This window comes from Jaculus jaculus, chromosome 19 (assembly GCF_020740685.1).
Source record: "Jaculus jaculus isolate mJacJac1 chromosome 19, mJacJac1.mat.Y.cur, whole genome shotgun sequence".
NCBI lineage: Eukaryota > Metazoa > Chordata > Mammalia > Rodentia > Dipodidae > Jaculus > Jaculus jaculus.
The window spans coordinates 21,149,960-21,171,111 of record NC_059120.1 but is presented as its reverse complement, the minus strand read 5'-3'; the positions used below and the strand labels follow the sequence as shown (position 1 = coordinate 21,171,111).

The following is a 21,152-nucleotide window of genomic DNA, read 5'->3' as shown; positions in this document are numbered from 1 at the left end:
TCTGTCCATGACTTTAAGTTACAGGAAAGCCGGGCGTGTTGGCGCATGCCTTTAATCCCAGCACTCGGGAGGCAGAGGTAGGAGGATCACCGAGAGTTCGAGGCCACCCTGAGACTACACAGTGAATTCCAGGTCAGCCTGGACCAGAGTGAGACCCTACCTCGGAAAAACCAAAAAAAAAAAAAAAATTACAGGAAACTGTTGAAGGCTCATTAGTAGTACATGATATGAGTATGATTTGTTTTTAGATGTTTCAAATGAGTCACCTTGAAGTCATGGAGAGGCTACTACTTACCACACTTAGTGTGCTGATTAATTTTTCTTGAGGCTGAGTTATAAATCAGTAATAGTTTATTGAAGTTCAGTGGTTCCTGTTGGTGTTTTCATATGATTCTATTCACTAATTGGGGTGATTACTTACCAGCTGTTATAGTCTCACTCAGATCTTTGGGTTTTCTTCTGTAGTAATTTCATATGTACTTACAGTTTGCTCAGGACCTTTTGTGCTAATATATTGTCGTTGAAAACAGATTATAGCTTTAGAAGTATGCTTATGCTGCATGTCAGTATCATGGCCTCTCTGACCGCTGAACCTAGTTTCATAATATAGCCATGAAAAAACAGTGTTATTTAATCTTTAAGACATTTAAGAGACTTCTTTTTAAATAAACCAAAAACTGTAACTTGACTTTTACAAAAGAAAGTACTTAGATATATATCTTTGTGTACATAATCTCTCTTTGTTAGATTTTTTTGTCTGTGAGTATAATATAAAATACTTTCACAATGTAAGCTTTACTCCTTGCATTTGAGACTAAGCAATGTGCATTGTGTCATGACCCTTCTAATACCACAAACCTTCTGTAATACTACTCCCAGAGAAAAACCCACATCCTATGCATAACCTTAGATTTATTTTGAAATCTCTATGAAAAGGGCATAAGGAGATTACTAATTGTTTTTGTTATTTACTTTAGGGCTGAGATGTCTACTTGTAAGCAGTGTTTTTAGTTTTACTCGCCATGATCAAAATATCATAGTATATTAATTATTCCATATTATAAAGATAATTTATAAAAAATTAATAACTAGTTATGTTTCAGGTTTAAATTAGTTTGTGTGTCAGACACTGGAAGAAAATTCAAAATAGGAGAAAGCATGGCATTTACAGCAGCCAATGCACTTCTAATTTAAAAATCATTTGCCAGGGTCTAGGGAGATGGCTCAGCAGTTAAAGCAAGACCCATGAAGATTCCAGAAGCATGCTCCACTTTGTGCATCTGGCTTTCGTAGGTCCTGGGGAGTTAAACCTGGGTCCTTAGGTTTCACAGGCAAGAGCCTTAACCTCTAAGCCATTTCTCCAGCCCTAATAAAAATATTTAAAAATTTATTTATTTATTTATTAGAATTTTCTGTGATTATAAAAAAAAATCCCGTGGTAATTCCCTCCCTCCCCTCCCACACTTTCTCCTTTGAAATTCCATTCTCCATCATATTACCTCCCCAATATTTTTATATATTTATATGCAAGTGACAGAAAGAGAAAGACAGAGAGAGGGAGGGAGGGAGAGAATGGGCACATCAGGGCCACCAGCCACTGCAAACGGATTCCAGGTGCATGCGCCCCCTTGTGCACCTGGCTTACGTGGGTCCTGGGGAATCAAGCCTTGAAGAGGGGTCCTTAGGCTTCACAGGCAAGCGCCTTAACTCTTAAGCCATTTCCCCAGTCCCAAAAATTTTATAAAACACTGTTGGAGGGCTAGGGAGATGGCTCAGTGATTAAAGGTGCTTGCTTGCGAAGCCTACCGGCTCACGTTCATTTCCCCAGTAACCACATAAAGCCAGGTGCACAATGTGGCACATGCATCTGGAGTTTGTTTGCAGCAGCAAGAGGCCCTGGCATGCCCATACATACTCATTCTTGCTTTATAGCAAATGAACAAAAATATTTATAAATAAATGATTAAAATAAACAAATGAATAAAAACTGTTGGGAAATTCCCCCTGGGGAGAATAAAAGGCTTGGATAAAAAAATAATAGAACATGTAAATTCTGTTTTTATTGTGTATGAAATATTTGATCATTTTTGTAATTTTTTAATGAGCATATATTTAGGTTACTTTAAGGATAACCACTGCTATAAAGAAAATAATTAAGTGCTGGAGAGATGGCTTAGCGGTTAAGTGCTTGCCTGTGAAACCTAAGGACCCCGGTTCGAGGCTCAGTTCCCCAGGGCCCATGTTAGCCAGGTGCACAAGGGGGCACACATGTCTGGAGTCCGTTTGCAGTGGTTGGAGGCCCTGGCGCACCCATTCTCTCCCTCTCTCTCTCTCTCAAATAAATAAATAAAAATGAACAAAAAATATTTAAAAAGAAACAAAATAATTAAAACTTTCAAATGGAAAGGAAGGCAACAAAAGAAACTTTTTTTTTTTAATTCGAGGTAGGGTCTCGCTCTAGCTCAGGCTGACCGAAATTCCCTGTGTAGTCTCAGAGTGGCCTTGAACTCATAGCGATCCTCCCACCTCTACCTCCCAAGTGCTGGGATTAAAGGCGTGCGCCACCACTCCTGGCAAGAAACTTTTAATGGAGCAAAATTGCCACACTCCCATGCCTTGAAATCCCTGACCTTCTGGTTCCTGCTACTCTGGTTCATTAACCCCATCCCCATCACACATTAGCTCCAGGAGCACTTGCCTTTGGGTTTCCCCAATCCAGCTCTCTTTCTTGCCTGAAAGCTTTGCTCTTGCCTGCATTTGAGTTCTTTGCTCCATGATTTTCTGTGGCTGCCTGCCTTTCTTCATTTAAATTTCAGCCTAAAATCCCCTGATACATAGAGGTTTTTCCTGATCACTTTTGTAAAGTAGGTCCCTCCTTGTGTATTTCATCATGTTTTATGTTCTTATTTTTAGTTATTAAAAATACTTTTATTTATTTATTATAGAAAGAGCAAGAGAGACAAAGAAAGGGAGAAAGTGTGAGAGTGTGTGTGTGTGTGTGTGTGTGTGTGTGTGTGTGTTTTTAAGCATATGGGTGCTCCAGGGCCTCCTGCCACTGCAAATGAACTCCGCACATATGTGCCACTTTGTGCATCTGGCTTTATGTGGGTACTGGGGACTTGAACCCAGGCCATCAGGCTTTGCAAGCAAGCACCTTTAACCACTTAGCCAATTCTTCAGCCCTGTTTATATTTTTATAACCCTTAATAGTACCTGAGATTATCTTCATTTTAAAAATTAATTGCTTATGTTGGAACTTGGTGCTGAGTATAATGGCTCCTGCTTTTGAGGATCACCAGAGTCTGTCCTGGGCTACAGGCTGAGTTCCTGATCTGCATGGGCTAGAGTGACTACCTATCTCAAAAAGTTAAAAAAAAAAGTACAGGGCCTATTGTAAATGAAACAGGGCTAAAGAAATACAGTAGCCACATGTAACCATGAACCTTAGTTTGGTTATGGACAATAATAAAATGTTTTAAATTCTTTGGAGAAATTTGAATAGGAATGTATGTTCAGTGATACAGTGGAATTACTGTTTAGATACAGTGGGATTACTGTTTAAATAGCACATAGGACAGTTATATGGGAGAATCCCTTATTTCTCAGAGGATGTATACTGGAGTGTAGTAAAATGTCATGACACATCTGCAATTTATGTTCATGTGGTTCACAAAAAAATTATGTGTGCATAAACATATAGAGAAGTGAGAGAGAATAAAACTTATTGGTAACAAAAATATTAATATAGCTGAAGGAAATATGAGAATCATATTTTCTGAAATTTGAAAAATTTGAGAACTAAGGAAGTAGGGTCAATTTAGTCAGATGTAAATCGGAAGCTAGATTCTGTCATAGCTGGCTCCTAGTCTGAGGTCTGGGCCTGAGGTTCCTTGTGGGGTCCTAGTGCATTATATTAGTGCTATTGGGTTTAGTTTTCAAAGACAACAAAAACTTGTTTATCTGATCATGTAGAGTAGTCTAAAACTTTTAGACTGAAGCATAGCTTTTGAAAATCAGCTATCTTCCTGTCTAAGGAAGTGTCCTTCCTGTGGCAAGATAGGGTAAGTTATAACCAACATTACAATTTATCTTTAAAAACATAGGCCTGAGCCAGAGAGATGGCTTAGTGGTTAAGGTATTTCCCTGCAAAGCCTAAGGACCTAGGGTTGACTCTGCAGAACCCGTATAAGCCAGATGTACATAGTGGCACATGCATCTGTAGTTTGTTTGCAGTAGCTAGAGGCCCGTGCATACCCATTCTCTCTGTCTCTCTCCCTGTGTCTTTCTCTGTAATACATAAAAATTAAAAAATATATATTAAAAAAAAAGGCCTGACCAAATTTGTACATTTAAACAAGCCTTCAGCTCCTATCCTCGTCTTGCCTCTCTGGTCTTTTCAGTAGTATGCTCTACTTAAGCCAGCTTTTCCCCCAGACACTTGTCCAGAGCAACTTAATGTTGTTGTCATCTTCGTTTTGCTGCTGCAGTATAACATGCGAGACTGTGTTGCTTAGAACTCCACAGGAAACTTTTCTCATTTTTCCTTTAATTTTCTGGCTTGATGCACCACCAAATTTAAGACTTCCACACTTCAAATAGGATATTGGAGTGCAGTTAGATATAGGTGAAGGTTCTTGAGTAAAATGTGTCCTTTCTGCAGTGCTGTTACACATACTGCAAATACTCTTTTTTAAAAATACAATTTGTTTTTAATTTTTCTGTTAATTTTTATTATTTGAGAGTGATAGAGAGAAAGAGGCAGATCGTTAGAGAGAGAGAATGGGCATGCCAGGCCTCCAGCTGCTGCAAACGAAATCCCGATGCGTGCGCCACCTGTGCATCTGGCTAACATGGGTCCTGGGGAATCGAGCCTTGAACCAAGATCCTTAGGCTTCACAGGCAAGCGCTTAACCACTAAGCCATCTCTCCAAATGTTCATTTTCATGTTCCTGTGAACTGTAGCATTTGCTGAAATTTCAGTAAACTGCTGCAGAATGAGAGACATATCCTGGGCACATTCTGTCTCTTCCTCTGATTATAGCACCTTTGATGGGGCATAAAATAGATGAGCATGTGTGGCAGAGGTTCCTAACACATCGTGTAGGGAGTTGAGCATCAGAACTGTTGTTTCCCATATACTATTCCTATTACATGTGTGTTATATTTGAGAACATAATTTTGGGGGTTTTAAAAATGTATTTTTAAAAATTTTATTAGAGAGAGAGAGAACGAGCATGCCAGGGCCTTCAGCTGCTGCAAACAAATTCCAGATGCTTGTGGCCCCTTGTGCATCTGGCTAACATGGGTCCTGAGGAATCAATCCTGGGTCCTTTGGCTTTGTAGGCAAACATACCTTAACTACTAAGCCATCTCTCCAGCCTTCTGTTTTGTTTTTTTGAGGTAGTGTCTCATTCTAGCCCAGGATGACCTGGAACTCACTATGTAGTCTCAGGGTGGCCTTGAACTCATGGCAATCCTACTACCTCTGCCTCCCGAGCACTGGGATTAAAGACATGCATCATTACACCTGGCCATTGTGCAACTTTCAAAGCATACTGAATTTTAAGTCCCAGCCCAAGGCATTTAGAATTCAGTAGGTGATGAGGGATTTCTCAATCCATACCTTTACAAAACTCCCAGTGATATATTCTATAATGGTCTTTGGGTTTCACTATTTAAGATATTTCCTCAGTTAGCTAGTTTATATTATTGTTTTTATTTACTTAGTCACATCTTTAGGAGTACTTATTTCAAAGTATTTAAAAAAATTTTTGTTTATTTATTATTTATTTGAGAACAGGCAGAGAGAGAAAGAGGGAGAGAGGGAGAGAATGGGCGTGCCAGGGCTTCTAGCCACTGCAAAGGAAATCCAGATGCGTGCACTAGCTAACGTGGGTCCTGGGAAATCGAGCCTTGAACTGGGGCCCTTAGGCTTCACAGTCAAGAGCTTAACCACTCAGCCATCTTTCCAGCCCTCAAAGTATATTTTTATTGTAACTAACAGAAAATCAAGTTTAAATTGGCTTAAGTACTAGAGATTTATTCTCTAATAAAACAGAAAAGTCTAGAAGTAAAATGTACTTCAGAAATGTTTGATACGGGCTACACAGGGCTACAATGGCTCTTCTGCCTTTGTTATTTTCTACCCAGGAGATGTTGTTCACTTTGTGAAAATGGTTGACAAATGAGCTTCATGTACATGCTGAATTCCCAGATCCACAGTCACATTGCAAACTTTACATCCATATACAAGGTGAAAACCCAGATCCACAATCATGTGACAAACTTCATATCCATGTACAAGTTGAGTACCAAAACCCTCAATCACATGATGAGCTCACGTCTGTGTACCAGTTGAGTCCCCAGACCCACAATCAAATGATAAGCTCACGTCCATGTACAAGTTGAGTCCCCAGACCCACATCACATGATAAGCTCATGTCCGTGTACAAGTTGAGTCCCCGGACCCACATCGCATGATGAGCTCATGTCCATGTACAAGTTGAGTCCCCATGTCCACAATCACATGACAAACTTCATGTCCATCCACAAGTTGAGTACTGAGATCCACAATCACATGAGGTCAGTGGTAGAATGTTCCACTTGTGATATTGTGTCAGTATTCAAAGAGTTCCAGATATTGGAGCATCTTGATTTCAGGTTTTTGGATTAGGGAAGCTCAGTCTATGACTTGACTAAATTACACAAGCTAAGGCTTTATTAAAGCTCTGTCTCTCTACCATCTAGCATGCAGTTTTGAGGATTGAATCCAGGGTCTTGTACATTCTAGCAAGCACTCAACCAGTGAGCCACACCCCCTTACCCAGCCCCGAGATGAGTTACAGTTCATCGCTATAAATTTTTCAGTTGATTTTGTTATTACTTTTCCCCATTGTGTCTAGTGTCAGTAGGACTGGAGTTATCACACCCTGACCCACAGGTAGAACCTGACTGATAGGGTTGAAGCCAAACAAGATAATCACATCTAATTCTATTGATTGCTCTATTTAACGTGTCTTTCCAAACTTTTCATGGAAGTTACAGAGTATATCATCTTATTCTAGGCGTTATCATCATACAAATTGAACATCTCTAATCTGAAAATCCAAAATATGAAACTTTTTCAAACTGACAGTGTCACAAGTGAGAAATTTCATGCTTTACACCATGTGACAGGTTGTAGTCAAACACAGCTACCCTAAAAATATATGAAATTACTTTCAGCACATGTGAATAAGGAATAATATATAAAACAAACAGGCACTCCTAGTCCCGCCACCTTACTGCCAGTAGTTACGTTTTGCAGTCTCAGACATGGAATTTCCTTTATGCAAAGGGTGGAGGTGATTACAGAGCTCCACAGAACAAAATAATCAAAATTAACATCTACTTAGTACTTACCCTTTAATATGATCTCTAAGCCACACCTTCCAAGGCTCAGGGAAACTCGCGGAGGCGGGGTGGAAAGAATGTAAGAGCAAGAGGATGAGAAGTATCTGCAGAATGCCATCTACTGGATACAGCAAATCTGCTACACTCATGGCAGATGGGGTGTCCTGTGCATGAGTGAGCCTGTCAGCATCTCCCCAAGTAAATAGTGGAAACTGATGATTGCTGGGAAAGGGGAAGCCATGTCTCTTGGGGGTGTAGCCAGTGGAGGATTGCCCATTCTTTTTTTTTTTTAATACGTTTAAGATTTTTATTTAGTCATTAGAGACAGAGAGAGGGATAGAGAGAAATAGAGGGGGAATGGGCACTTCAGGGCCTCTAGCCACTGTAAACAAACTCTGCTTATGCCACCATGTGTATCTGGCTCATGTGGGACCTGGAGAATGGAACCTGGGTCCTTAGGCTTCACAGGCATGCACCTTAACCGCTAAGCCATCTCTCCCTACCCATTCTTTAATAAATAACCTCCCACCCATGATTTGGCAAGCAATGCTAATTTAAATCAGTGGGTCCAAAAAAGTAAATAATCAAGGCATGGAAGTATGAGGATCTAATAGGAAGAAAGGTTTTAGTAGGAGGGTAAAAGAGGGGATGGTCAAAATGCATTGTATACATGCATGGATTTTTTTTTTTTTTTTTTGAACAGCTACAAAGGAGCTAGGCACAGTAGCACACACCTATAATCCCAGTACTTGGGAAGCTGAGGCAGGAAGATCACAAGTTCAAGTCCTGTGTGCTACAGAGTGAGTTCTAGGACTACCTGTATAAATTAGCAAGATCTTGTCTCAGGGTGAAAAACAGAAAACTATTTTGAGAGATGTATTTCAGTGGTATGGCCTGCCTAGTGTGTGTAAGGCCCTGGTTACAATCCCTAGTACTGCAAAAACAATCCAGAATTTCATGTTGAAACTCATCCCAAAGATATCTCACAGGATTGGAGAGATGGCTCACTTGCCTACACAGGCTAATGAGCTGAGTTCTGTCCCCCAGTACCCACATACAGCGAGTTGCAGAAAGTGGTGCGTGTCTGTTTGCAATGGCTAGAGGCTCCAACACGCCCATTCTCTCTTGTCTCTCTTCTATCTCTTTGTGCTTGCAAATAAATAATAAAATATTTTTAGGGCTAGAGAGATGGCTTAGCAGTTAAGCGCTTGCCTGTGAAGCCTAAGGACCTCGGTTCGAAGCTCGATTCCCCAGGACCCAGATTAGCCAGATGCATATGGGGGCTCAAGCATCTGGAGTTCATTTGCAGTGGCTGGAGGCCCTGATGCACCCATTCTCTCTCTCTCCCTCTCTCTCTGTCTGCCTCTTTCTCTCTGTGTCTGTCTCTCAAATAAATAAATAAAAATAAAACAAGAAACGTTTTTAAAAATTAATAAAGTATTTTTAAAATAAGTATTCCAATATCTAAAACACAAAATACTTTTAGTTGCCAACATCTTGGAGAACAGATACATAGTCTGCATTTCTTTTCAGTTTAAGCTTCCAGGAAAAATGAAATGACAGTGGTATTCATTCCTAGAACAGGAGGTAGATTTCATTTCTGTGTGTGTGTGTGTGTGTGTGTGTGTGTGGTGCTGGGGGCCCACCCCAAGTCATCCCACATGCGAGGTAACTACTGTCGCTGAGCTGTATTGTATCTCCAGCCCTCAGAAGGTGCTTTTACATGTACTCAGTGCCAGGATGGTGGTCATACATTACCATGCCTGCTTCAGTTGCCTTTGGAGGACGGACATCTTCATAAATGTCAATAAAGTGTAATGGTGAATGCTACTGACTTTAGCTAGTGGTATGAAGATAGCAGGAATGAATTGCTTCCTTCTAGCATTTTTTTAAATAAAAATACTCAAGCACAGAAGTTGGAAATACCATAGTGATCACCCATAGATTCACTACCTCCATCCTGTAAATTTTTTTGTTTACATGATTTTCCTCTTCCTTTATCAGCTATTCATATATTCATCATTGTGGCTATCTTTGTTTCGTTTTGAAGCAAGTTACATTATTGTTCTTTACCCTAAACAGCTGAATATGCTTTTCATTAACTGAGTGGTTGACCTTTTAGTAAAAGCCTCGTGTACAAAAGTCTGGCTTAAGGTCTTAATATGCATCTAGATTATAGACATTCTAATTGTAAATCTAATATAATTTAGATATACTCAAGAGTAAAATATGCATCTATACCTTTTACAGATATTACCCTATACTCTTGTGATATAAACTTTCACTTATGATGACAACAGGTATTTATGCAAGGTCTCTTCATTGAAAGCACAGAATATCAAAATTGTTGATGTAGTGAATTTCTTCTTCTTTAAGTTTGTTGCTAACCAGTTAGTTTTGTTTAGGAAACCAGTGAACTGGCAATCTTATCAACTAGACCAAAAGAAAACCTCAAGAAAATGCAGGTGTCTGGTAAATTTATTAGTGTAGTTGACATTTTCCCACCTGCTTATCAGAAACAAACATATGGATGCTGTTTGAAAATAGAAAGCAATAAAAATACCTGGAAAATCTTAAGTATTGGATAAGTGAAAGGACCATCTTAAAAGTGCTATTAAATTAATATGTAGTTCTTAGGATATAGTAGTTCTTTAGTATATTTTTTGTTTGGTTTTTTGAGATAGGGTCTTATTCAAGCCCAAGCTGACCTGGAATTCACAATTTAGTCTCAGGGTGGCCTCAGACTCATAGCGATCCTCCTACCTCTGCCTCCTGAGTGCTGGAATTAGAGGCATGTGCCACCATGCCCAACTTATATTTTTACATTGTAAATATGTATTCAAGTTTTCATATTTAAAAGGATATAACATTTGTTTATTTGAGAGAGAGAGAGAATGGGCTTATGAAGGCCTTTGGTCACTGCAGATGAACTCCAGACACATGCATCACCTTGTGCATCTGGCTTACGTGGGTCCTGGGGAATTGAACCTGGGTTCTTGGGCTTTATAGGCAAGTGCCTTAACCTCTAAGCCATCTCTCCAGCCCAGACTGTAACATTTAATTGAGAGTTAATAGAACATCAAAATCACAGACACACACACAATTTGTTTTAGAGAGAAGCAGATACAATGGGTGTGTCAGGGTCTCTGGCCACTGCAAACAAACTCCAGACACATGTGCCACTGTGCATCTGGCTTATGTGGGTACTGGGGAATCAACCTGGATCCTTAGGCTTTGCAGGCAAGTGCCTTAAGAGCTAAGCCATCTCTCCAGCCCCAAACTTTAAAAAAAATTATTTATTTATTTACTTGAGAGAGGGAGAAAAATAGGCAGGGATAGAGAGAGAGAGAGAGGGAGAGAATGGGAGCACCAGGGCCTTCAGCCACTGCAAACAAACTCCAGATGCATGTGTCACTTCGTGCATCTGGCTTACATGGGTATTAGGGAATGAAACCTGGATCCCTAGGGTTTGCAGTCAAGTGCTTAACTGCTAAGCCATCTCTCAAGCCCCAGACTTTTGAATAAAAGGTGTCTTATACATTTTAATTCATTAAATAACATTCAGGACATTTCTTACCTTTTAGTTCTATTTTTGTAATACCAGCTATATTCCAATATGATAGACTGTTGAATCACAATGCCCACATGCATGAGTATGTCTGTCGCATGGTGTGCTGCTAATATATGAAAAGTACGCAGAAATAATAATTGTTTTGCTCTTGTGCAATTACTAGGGACTAGAGCTTTCTTGCTCCCTCATTAAAACTGTTATTTATTTCTGTGTTTCTCCCTAGAAACAGGTTTAATGTAAATCGTGTGTGTGTGTGTGTGTGTGTGTGTGTGTGTGTGTGTGTATGTGTGAAAATTTTGCAGATGAAACTCAACATAATGTTGTACTTAAATCTAAAAAGGACCACTGTATGTAATTAGACAAATTATACTTAATCATTTCTCTTTGAAATTTTTTCTTCAACAAATAGAAGTTCAAGGAACATGGCTTTTGTTGTTTGTATTTACGGTACTGGGAATTGAATCTAGGGCTTTGCACATGCTTGGTAAGCTTTAACACTGGACTATGTCTTCTTCCTTTGTTTTTTCTTTCTGTGTTTCTCTCTCTTTTTATTTTATTTTTTATTTTTGATAGCGACAGAGAGAGAGAAAGAGGCAGAGAGAGAGAGAGAGAGAGAGAGAATGGGTGCACCAGAGCCTCCAGCCACTGCAAAGAAACTCCAGACATGTACACCCCCTTGTGCATCTGGCTAATGTGGGTCGTGGGGAACCAAACCTCAAACCAGGGCCCACTAAGCCATCTCTCCCGCACTTTGTTTTCTTTTCATTGTCACAAAATCTAACAGGATGTTTTTGATTTTCACATACATTTTTATCAAGTATTGCCTTTCCTCCAAGAAGTCAAAGTGCTATAAAAGTTTTTTTGTGTGTGTGGGATTGTTTTGTTTTGTTTTGTTTTGCTAAACCCTAATGCCCACCTTTGAAGGAAAAGTCTTTGGAGTCACTTGGTTGCCATGTGTTAAACAACCTAATTTTTCATTGAAAGTTTCTCTTTGGGAAAAATAATACAAATTACTATTGCTGGCCACTCTACAGTCACTGATATCTTTCTGCCTTCCTGAACTTCTTCCTAGTAGTAGATTTCACCTTTTATTTAATCAGCCAAGGGAATAAGTGTGATGTGATACTAAAATTAGACCAAAAAAATAGGACAGCTGATCACATCCATGGACATGGTCTTCATCAATCACATTAGTTCCCTCTGGAAGTACATTTGTTTACTCAGTTGCTGTGCCATTTGGGGTGCTGGGACTTGGAGGATACCTTCTGTAAGAATAAGGGGCTCATTTACTTTGTATTAGTGAGCCCCCTCCCTCCTTATAGTTCTTTGTCCTGGCTTCACTTGAACTTCCTTCCTGCTTACTCATACCTATTGGCTTCACGCTTCCTACTTTGAGCAGATAATGAGGCCTGAGATGGAATAAATGTAGAGCCAATGAAAACCTTAGGATGAGTTAGTCATGAAACAGACTGAGTTTTTGTGATGAGTCCCTGAGTCTTTCTTCTGTTACTGTGTTATTCTCTGTCTTTGAAATCGTTAAGAAGTGGGCTGATTAAAATTCAGGTGCTGACAGAAGTACATGTCAGGCTGGAGAGATGGATTAGCAGTTAAGGCATTTGCCTGAAAAAAAAAAAAAAGACCCAGGTTCATTTTCTCAGTACACATGTAAAGCCAGATGCACAAGGTGGCACATGCATCTGGATTTTATTTGCAGTGGCTAGAGGTCCTGGTGTGTCTGTTCTGTCTCTCTCTTTCTCTCAAATAATGAGTAAAATTTAAAAATTCAATTTAAAAAGTACATGTCATTGTCCAGGGAAGCTCTAAATGGATAACATGCATCATTCACTTGGTCCATAAATGTGAGGGGTTACAGCATTTCACCCTAGATCTCTTATGTTCCAGTTTATGTTAGTTACCAAAGACTAAAATAAATACTCAAGTAAATATGTAAACTTCTGGGAAAGCTATCTTGCTTGGACCTTATTTTGCTTTTTTCAAGGTGAAGGTCTCATTCTATCCCAGGCACATCTAGAATGCACTATGTAGTCCCAGGCTGGTGATGCTCTTACCTCTGCCCTCTGTGTGCTGAGATTAAAAATGTGCACCATGGGGCTGGAGAGATGGCTTAACAGTTAAGGCATTTATTTGCCTGCAGAGCTAAAGGACCCAGGTTCAATTCCCCAGGACCCATGTAAGCCAGATGTGCATGGCACATGTATCTGGAGTTTGTCTGCAGTGGCTGGATCCCCTGGCATGCCCATTCTCCCCCCCTTCTCATAAATAAATGATAAATAAATAAAATATTTTTTTAAAATGTGCAACACCACACCCAGCTTGCTTGGTCCTTGGTATAAATTTCCTATATTCATGTTCAGAATATGATAGAGTAGGGCAAAAATATATCAACTCTGTAACACCTTTGCAACCAGTTTACTCTTTCATTTAAGTTTCCTGATCTGTGAAGTAGAAATAACAAGAATATCTACTGAATGGAATTGTTGTGTTGGATACATGTAGGATTTAGAGCAGTTCCTGGTACAATAGAACTGATGTTTTTCTCCATCAGAGCTCAAGAAGTAATTAATCTATGCAGAAAAATGATTTAAATAAGTTCTTGATAAATAATACCTCATTAGTACCAGCCCAGATGCAGAGGAATTATTGAATCATTTACATATAAGGATGCCATAGGCATTAGGGTTTAATTCCTTTAGGGAACCTCAAGTGAGACGGGCTCATTAAGTGCTCAGGATATTCGATATTATTATTTTGACTGCAAATGACAGTAATCCATATTCAAAGTAGTTTTTAGACTAAAGGAACTTAATGGAAAAACGGGAAGACATCAGAAATGGCAAGGAACCTGACTACTAGCTGTCCCATTGGTTGTGCTTTTTCTCTGGCCATTGGGCCAAATTAAGACTTCTAACTGAAATTTTTGTTTGTTTGCTTTTGAGGTAGGGTCTCACTCTAGTTCAGGCTGGCCTGCAACTCACAGCAGTCCTCCTATCTCAGCCTTTCAAGTGCTGGGATAAAAGGCTTGAGCCACCACTCAGCTAACTAAGAGAATTTTAAAACAAGTTTTCAAAAACCCATGAATACTCAGATAACACTAAGGTGACTTTCACAGGGATTTACAGAGCTCTGGACTCAACACATGCCTTCCTGCTCTGTACGCGCTCTATTGCATGTCAACCCCATTGTGTTGCTAAGCGATGATAAACAGCATGCGCACCGGCTGTGTATGGTTAAAATAAGTATGTTCATGTGTGTTTGATTAAACATGTGCAAACCATCGTGGAAGACTACAGTAGAAGCTGTTAATAATGATTGTGCCCATGCAAGGAAACTGAGTGGCAGATGTTGAAAGTCAGTTCATACTTTTCTGTTATCTGGACTGACTTAGTTTCAGGAGAGAACTCTAGATCAGCGCTTCTGAACATTTTAAGCATCAGTGCATGGGTTCCTACTTATAATGTGGAGATATAAAAAGCAGTCTGTTCTCATTGTAAGTAGCCCACTATGCTTGTTTTCATACAGCATAAGAAAAAGGCACTTCCTCTTGCCAGTCTGTACCCCCTGAAAATGGTCTCAACCATCTTCAGAAACTGTTCAGTCAGCAGCACCTTTTATCCAGTTGCTTCTAATGTTCCCATTACACATTCCAGGAGACTCACAGCTGATCCCCCCCTTTTTTTTACTTGTGCACTGTTTCTGCACAAGTAAATTCCCAGCATGACTGTGGAAGTCTCACAAGCTCCTCACTGAGCACTGGTTGTCCTATGATTTGGACAGAAAAACATCTGCATGGAAAAATAATGCCATAAATGGCTTTGAAATTCTAGGGTAATTTTGTTATCAAAGAACCTGTTTGATCATTGAGTTCTAAGACTTTCTCAAAAGGTACATTTTTGTAAATTATATGAGTTGTAAGCATCTACTAAGCATTTTAAATGTGAAATAGTATTTAAATCACCATGATTACTTTCCAGAGATAAGGTAAACTTGCACAGAATTCAACTAAAGGATGTGTGCTTGTACTGTTCTATATCTTGAAATACTGAAGTACATGCTTTGAAAATCATGTCCTGCTTTTCCTTTATTACTTGTCACCAAATAGAAAGAAGAGGGAAAACTTCAAGGACAGCTTAACAAGTGTGACTCTAACCAGTATATTAGAGAACTGAAAGATCAGATAGCAGAGCTGAATCACGAGGTAAGTGATAAGTTTTGATCTCAAATATTTCTTTCTTCCTTCCTCTGTAGGGCAGCATTTGATGACTGATAATAAGATTGATATTCTTGTTCTAAGCATTGTGAATGCATGCTTATAATTAATATCTTAAAGACTGTCTTTTTATTTATTTACAAGCAGAGAGAGAGATAAAAAAGGACAGAGAGATAGCAAGAATAGGCAGCCAGATCCTCCAGGTGCTGCAAATGAAGTCCAGGAATAGGCACCACTGTGCATCTGGCTTTACATGAGTACTGGGGAATCAAACTCAGGTCATTAGGCTTTGTAGGCAAAGACCTTAGTCACTGAGCCATCTCTCCTGCCCAAGACTGTCTTTAAAAAGGAACTTTCTGTTCAAATATTGAAGATTTAGTTACTCTAAACATTTGGTCATAATCTAAACGAACAATTAATATTTTCCTGTCAAATGTTCATTTATTATAATCTGGAAAACCTTGGTAGTCCTGCAAGTCTCAAATGTACTTAGGTTAAGCTTTTCCTCCTACCTGCTGGATAAGTTTGTGGTGCTTACCGTTGGATGTAGAGGAAGTCTTTTTATTTTTGCCATCTTTTCCCCCATGGTGCTATTACTGAGGTTGCAAAAAAGGATACTTGCCTAATACCAGTTAACAGATTTCTTAGTATTTGAATACTTTTTAAACTGGCACTACCTAGAATCTGTGAGAGCTAGACCATGAAAATTTCAGAATTTTACTAGTTATTATACTAATTTGAATTATTTGACATGTTTTTTTACTAGAGACACTTGTTGCCAATATAGCTATGGGTCAGTTTCTCTGTCCATTACTATTCTGATGATAGATATCTAGTACATTTCTTTGAATTCTTTTTTTAAATGTTTTTTTTTATTAATTTATTTATTTACTTGAGAGAGCAAGAGAGAAAGAATGGGTGCACCAGGGCCTCCAGCCACTGCTAATGAACTCCAGATGCATGCACCACCTTGTGTATCTGGTTTACATAGATCCTGGAGAGCTGAACCCAGATCCTTTGGCTTTGCAGGCAAATGCCTTAACCACTGAGCCATCTCTCCAGCCCTTCTTTGAATTTTTGTAAAATAAAATTTACTAATACTAATGAAATTCAAAAGGATAGCATATCTATGATTTGATTCAAAAACTGAAGAGAAAGCATTTCATTTTGGCCACATAACCCTCCAAGGAATAAGTATAGGTCGACATTACCCTTTCCTGGTTTTACACTGTCAGCTGAAGTCTGAGTGTTCAGGGGTAATAACCTCCTGGAAGTAGTTAGTCTTAAGAGTACATCACAAGTGGAGGGGGAAAATGGGTAATATGACATAAGGTTCAGAAAAGAAGGGATTGTTCCTTTATATGTTAATAGTTAGCCATGATAAAATCTGAGGGGGTGCTGGAGGGATGGCTCAGCAGTTAAGGCATTATCCTGCAAAGCCAAAGGACCCAGGTGCAGTTCCCCAGGACCCATGTAAGCCAGATGGACAAGTGACACATGCGTCTGGAGTTCATTTGCAGTGGCTAGAGGCACTGGCACGCCCATTCTCGATTTCTCTCTCTCTCTGCCTCTCTCTGTGTCTCTAATAAATGAATAAAAATGACTAAAATTTTTTAAAAATCTGAGAGGTTCAGAATCTCAAAAATAATCTTCACCTGTTTGTGTGCCCTCCCCCCATTTCCGAGGCAGGGTCTCACTCTAGTACAGGCTAACCTGAGACTTACTCTATAGCCCAGGCTACCTACAGAGGTGAACATGAATACAGGGCTGGGCATTTAGAAAAGCATGTAATGGAAGGATTAATGTGACCAAGAATTAGGAAGTACAATTGAACCTAGTAGCATAAGATTATGGTGAACCTTGACAACTAGGAGTTATTTAATAGGTTATATAAAAGCACTGTGGGTATTCAGTTGGAGGTTCTTTTTCATTGTTTTCTGAGCAGACATTTTTTTTTATTTCATTCACCTGTTTCAGAGTTTATCACTAAAGTGAGGTTAAACAACAGGTTAAATTTACTCTTGTAATTGCTATTGTATTGTTGATCAACTTTTTTGTTGTTTTTTTAATATTTTATTTTTACTTATATACATGAGAGAGACAATAGGCACATCAGGGCCTCTAGCCACTGGGGACACATGCACCAACATGTGCATCTAGTTTACATGGGTTCTGGGGAGTTGAATGTAGGTCCTTAGGCTTCACAGACAAGTGCCTTAACCAGTCAGCCATCTCTCCAGCCCTAAACTTATTTTTTTTGTTTATTTTTATTTATTTATTTGAGAGTGACAGACAGACAGGAAGACAGAGAGAGAGAGAGAGAGAGAGAGAGAGAATGAGAATGGGCATGCCAGGGCCTCCAGCCACTGCAAACGAACTCCAGATGCATGTGCCACCTTGTGCATCTGGCTTACATGGGTACTGGGAATTGAGCCTCGAACCAGGTCCTTAGGCTTCACTGGCAAGCACTTAACCACTAAGCCATCTCTCCAACTGCTTATTTTAAAATTTTTAAATTGATATCTTCTATACTTACAGACAATAAAGCATGATAATTCCCTCCCTTCCCCCACTTTCTCCTTCACAACTCCACTCTCCATTGTATCCTCTCCCTCTTTCCATTAGTCTGTCTTTTACTTTGATGTCATTGAATTTTTCTCCTATTATGAGGGTCTTGTGAAGGTATTGGTAAACACTGTGAGGTTGTGGATATCAGCCAGTTTCTGTCTGGATGGTTGCATCGTAGGACCACCTCTTCCACAGTGGACCCTGAGCCTTGGAGGGTGTAATAGAGATGTTTCAGTGCTGGACACTCCTCTGTCACTTCTCAGCACTATGTTGCCTCTGGTTCATCCTAGTGGTCACCGCCATCTGAAAAGAGAAGCTTCTCTAACCAAAAGTGAGAGTAGCATTAATATATGAATATGAACATTAAGTGTAGTACTTTCAGGGCAATTTGATAAGAATATTATATGCATTTAGCCAGACAAGAGCAGGCTTTATACCCCTAGGGCTCATGACCTCCCTGCCATAGGCTTTTGATTAGGTTTTCAGTACCAAGCATGTATTCCCTCCCATAGAGCGGGCCTCCAGTCCAATTAGAGAGCAGTTGGTTTCCCCTAGAGCAGACATGCCACTATCGCACCCATTTCGGTCATTTGGTCTGTCTGGCCAAACTTGAGGCTTCCAGTGTCCACTGTTTGCACCACTGGTGACTTCTGTCTCCCATAGGGCTACACGCAGTGCAGCTTTTCCCAGCTTTCAGTCGGCTGGTCTACAGGGAGGTGGTTTTCAGCTCAGTGCCAGCTTGATTTCTCAGTGACCTTGCTGCCTAGGCATGTGAAGTCTTCAGCAATAGGGTCTTACCATCTGTTACTCATGGGAAACCAAGGGCCTTGGCCACAGCCTGTAATGTTTTTGAGGCAACAGGGACCTCCCTGGCCAAAACTCACCAGAAGGTATCCCATCCCTGGCCCTGAAAATTTTCTAGTAGCAATCTATGGCTTCTGGATGTGCCATTATCCAAAAAAGTAGGCTTTTATATGTCTTACTCAGAATATCTTGAATTTTTTTTTTTGGCTTTTCAAGGTAGGGTCTCGCTCTAGCCCAGGCTGACCTGGAATTCACTATGTAGTCTCAGGCTGGCCTCGAACTCACAACAATCCCCCTACCTCTGCCTCCCCAGTGCTGGTATTAAAGGCATGCATGCACCACCATGGCCAGCCAGAATATCTTGAATTTTGATTGACCCTCCCCCCCCCTTGGGCCTCCTACTTACATATATACAATACCATCCTGTAAAGTCTTTCCCTCTCTTCCCTCCCTTATAGCCTTTTTCTAGCTTACTGGCCTCTGCTACTCATTTTTGGTTCCAGCTCACACACGTCTAAACATTTGTAGCTAGGACCCACATATGAGAGAAAACATGTGACTTTTGGCTTTCTGGGCCTGGGTTACCTCATTTAATATAATCCTTTCCAGATCCATTCATTTCCCTGCAAATTTCACAATTTCATTTTTCTTTACTTCTGAATAGAACTCAGTTGTGTAAATGTACCATATCTTTCCATTATTCATCCATCTATTGAGGGGCATCTAGACTGATTACATTTCCTAGCTATTGTGAATAGACCAGCAATAAACATGGTGAGAAGAGTCATTAGGGTATATGCCTAGGAATGCTATAGCTGGATCATATATAGTAAATCTATTTTTAGCTTTCTTAAGAACCTCCTCGCTGATTTCCACAATGGCTCTACCAGATTATATTCTCACCAACAATGTAGAAGGGTTCCCCTTTTCCTCATCCTTGCCAACATTTATTGTCATTTATTTTCTTGATGGTAGCCATTCTGACAGGAGTGAGATGAAATCTCAAAGTAGTTTTTTTTTGTTGTTGTTCTATTTTTTGTTTTCTTTTTTGAGGTAGGGTCTCACTCTAGCCCAGGCTGACCTGGAATTCACTATGGAGTCTCAGGGTGGCCTCGAACTCATAGCAATCCTCCTACCTCTACCTCCCGAGTGCTGGGATTAAAGGCATGCACCACCACGCCCGGCTTCAAAGTAGTTTTAATTTGCATTTCCCTGATGGCTAAGGATGTAAAACACTTTTTTAGATGTTTATATGCCGTCCATATTTCTTCCTTTGAGAACTTTCTATTTAGTTCCATAGCCCATTTTTTAAATTGGGTTGTTTGATTTCTTCTTACTTTAATTTTTGAGTTCTTTGTATATTCTGGATATTAATCCTCTGTCAGATGTATAGTTGGCAAAGATTTTCTCCCATTCTGTAGGTTGTCTCTTTGCTTTATTCACAGTGTCTTTTGCTGTACAAAAGCTTTGTAATTTCATGAGATCCTAGTGGTTGATTAGTGGTTTTATTTCCTGAGCCATTGGGGTTATATTCAGAAAGTCATTGCCTATGCCAATATATTGAAGGGCTTCCCTTACCTTTTCCTCTAGCAGTTTAAGAGTTTCAGGTCTAATATTAAGGTCCTTGATGCATCTGTACTTTGATTCCAGTGCATGGAGAAAGACAAGGATCGATTTTCATCCTTCTATATATAGATACCCAATTTTCCAGCACCACTTGTTGAAGAGGCTGTCTTTTCTCCAATGAATATCTTTGGCATTTTTAAAAATTATGTTATTTCTTTATTTATCTGAGGAGGGGAGAGGCAGAGAGAAAGGGAGAATGTGTGCATCAGGGCCTCCAGCCACTGCAAATGAAATCCAGACTCATGCACCCCCTGTGCATCTGGCTTATGTGGGTCCTGGGGAATTGAAGCAGGGTCCTTAGGCTTTGCAGGCAAACACCTTAACTGCAGAGCCCCTATTTTTGGCATTTTTGTCAAAAATCAGATGGCCAAGCTGTGTGTAGCGGCGCATGCCTTTAATCCCAGCACTTGGGAGGCAGAGGTAGGAGGATTGCTATGAGTTCAAGGCCAGCCTGAGACTACTACTATGAATCCCAGGTCAGCCTGAGCTTGAGTGAAACACTACCTTGAAAAACAAAACAGACAAATAAAAAACACACACACAAAAAAAAAAAATCAGATGGCTGTAGCTGCTTGGATTAACGTCTGGGTCCTCTATTTTGTTCCATTGATCTATGTGTCTGTCTTTGTGCCAGTACAATGCTGTTTTTGTTACAATGGCTTTGTTATATAGCTTAAAATTAGGCCTTATTTTTGTTGCTCAAAATTGTTTATGACTGTTCAAGGTTTTTTGTGCTTCCAAATGAATTTTAGGATTGTTCTTTTCTATTTCTGTGAACAATGCCTTTGGAATTTTAATGGGGATTACATTAAGTATGTAGATTGCTTTTGGTAAGATTGACATTTTCACAATATTGATTCTTCCAATCCAAGAACAAGGGATGTCTTTCCATTTCCTAGTGTCTTCTGTAATTTCTCGCTAAAGTGTTTGTAGAGATTATTGTAGAGATCCTTCACATCCTTG

General features: G+C 39.7%; 1 protein-coding gene across 3 annotated transcripts in view; it reads left to right on the top strand.

Moving 5' to 3' along the window:
* The window catches only part of Evi5 (ecotropic viral integration site 5), a 171,088-nt gene that overhangs the window by 116,341 nt on the left and 33,595 nt on the right, over positions 1-21,152 (top strand). For all 3 annotated transcript variants that reach the window (XM_045138140.1, XM_045138139.1, XM_045138142.1), the window contains one exon: positions 15,084-15,179. In XM_045138140.1, coding sequence (XP_044994075.1) covers positions 15,084-15,179 — 96 coding nt within the window. The remainder of the gene's footprint in view (positions 1-15,083; positions 15,180-21,152) is intronic.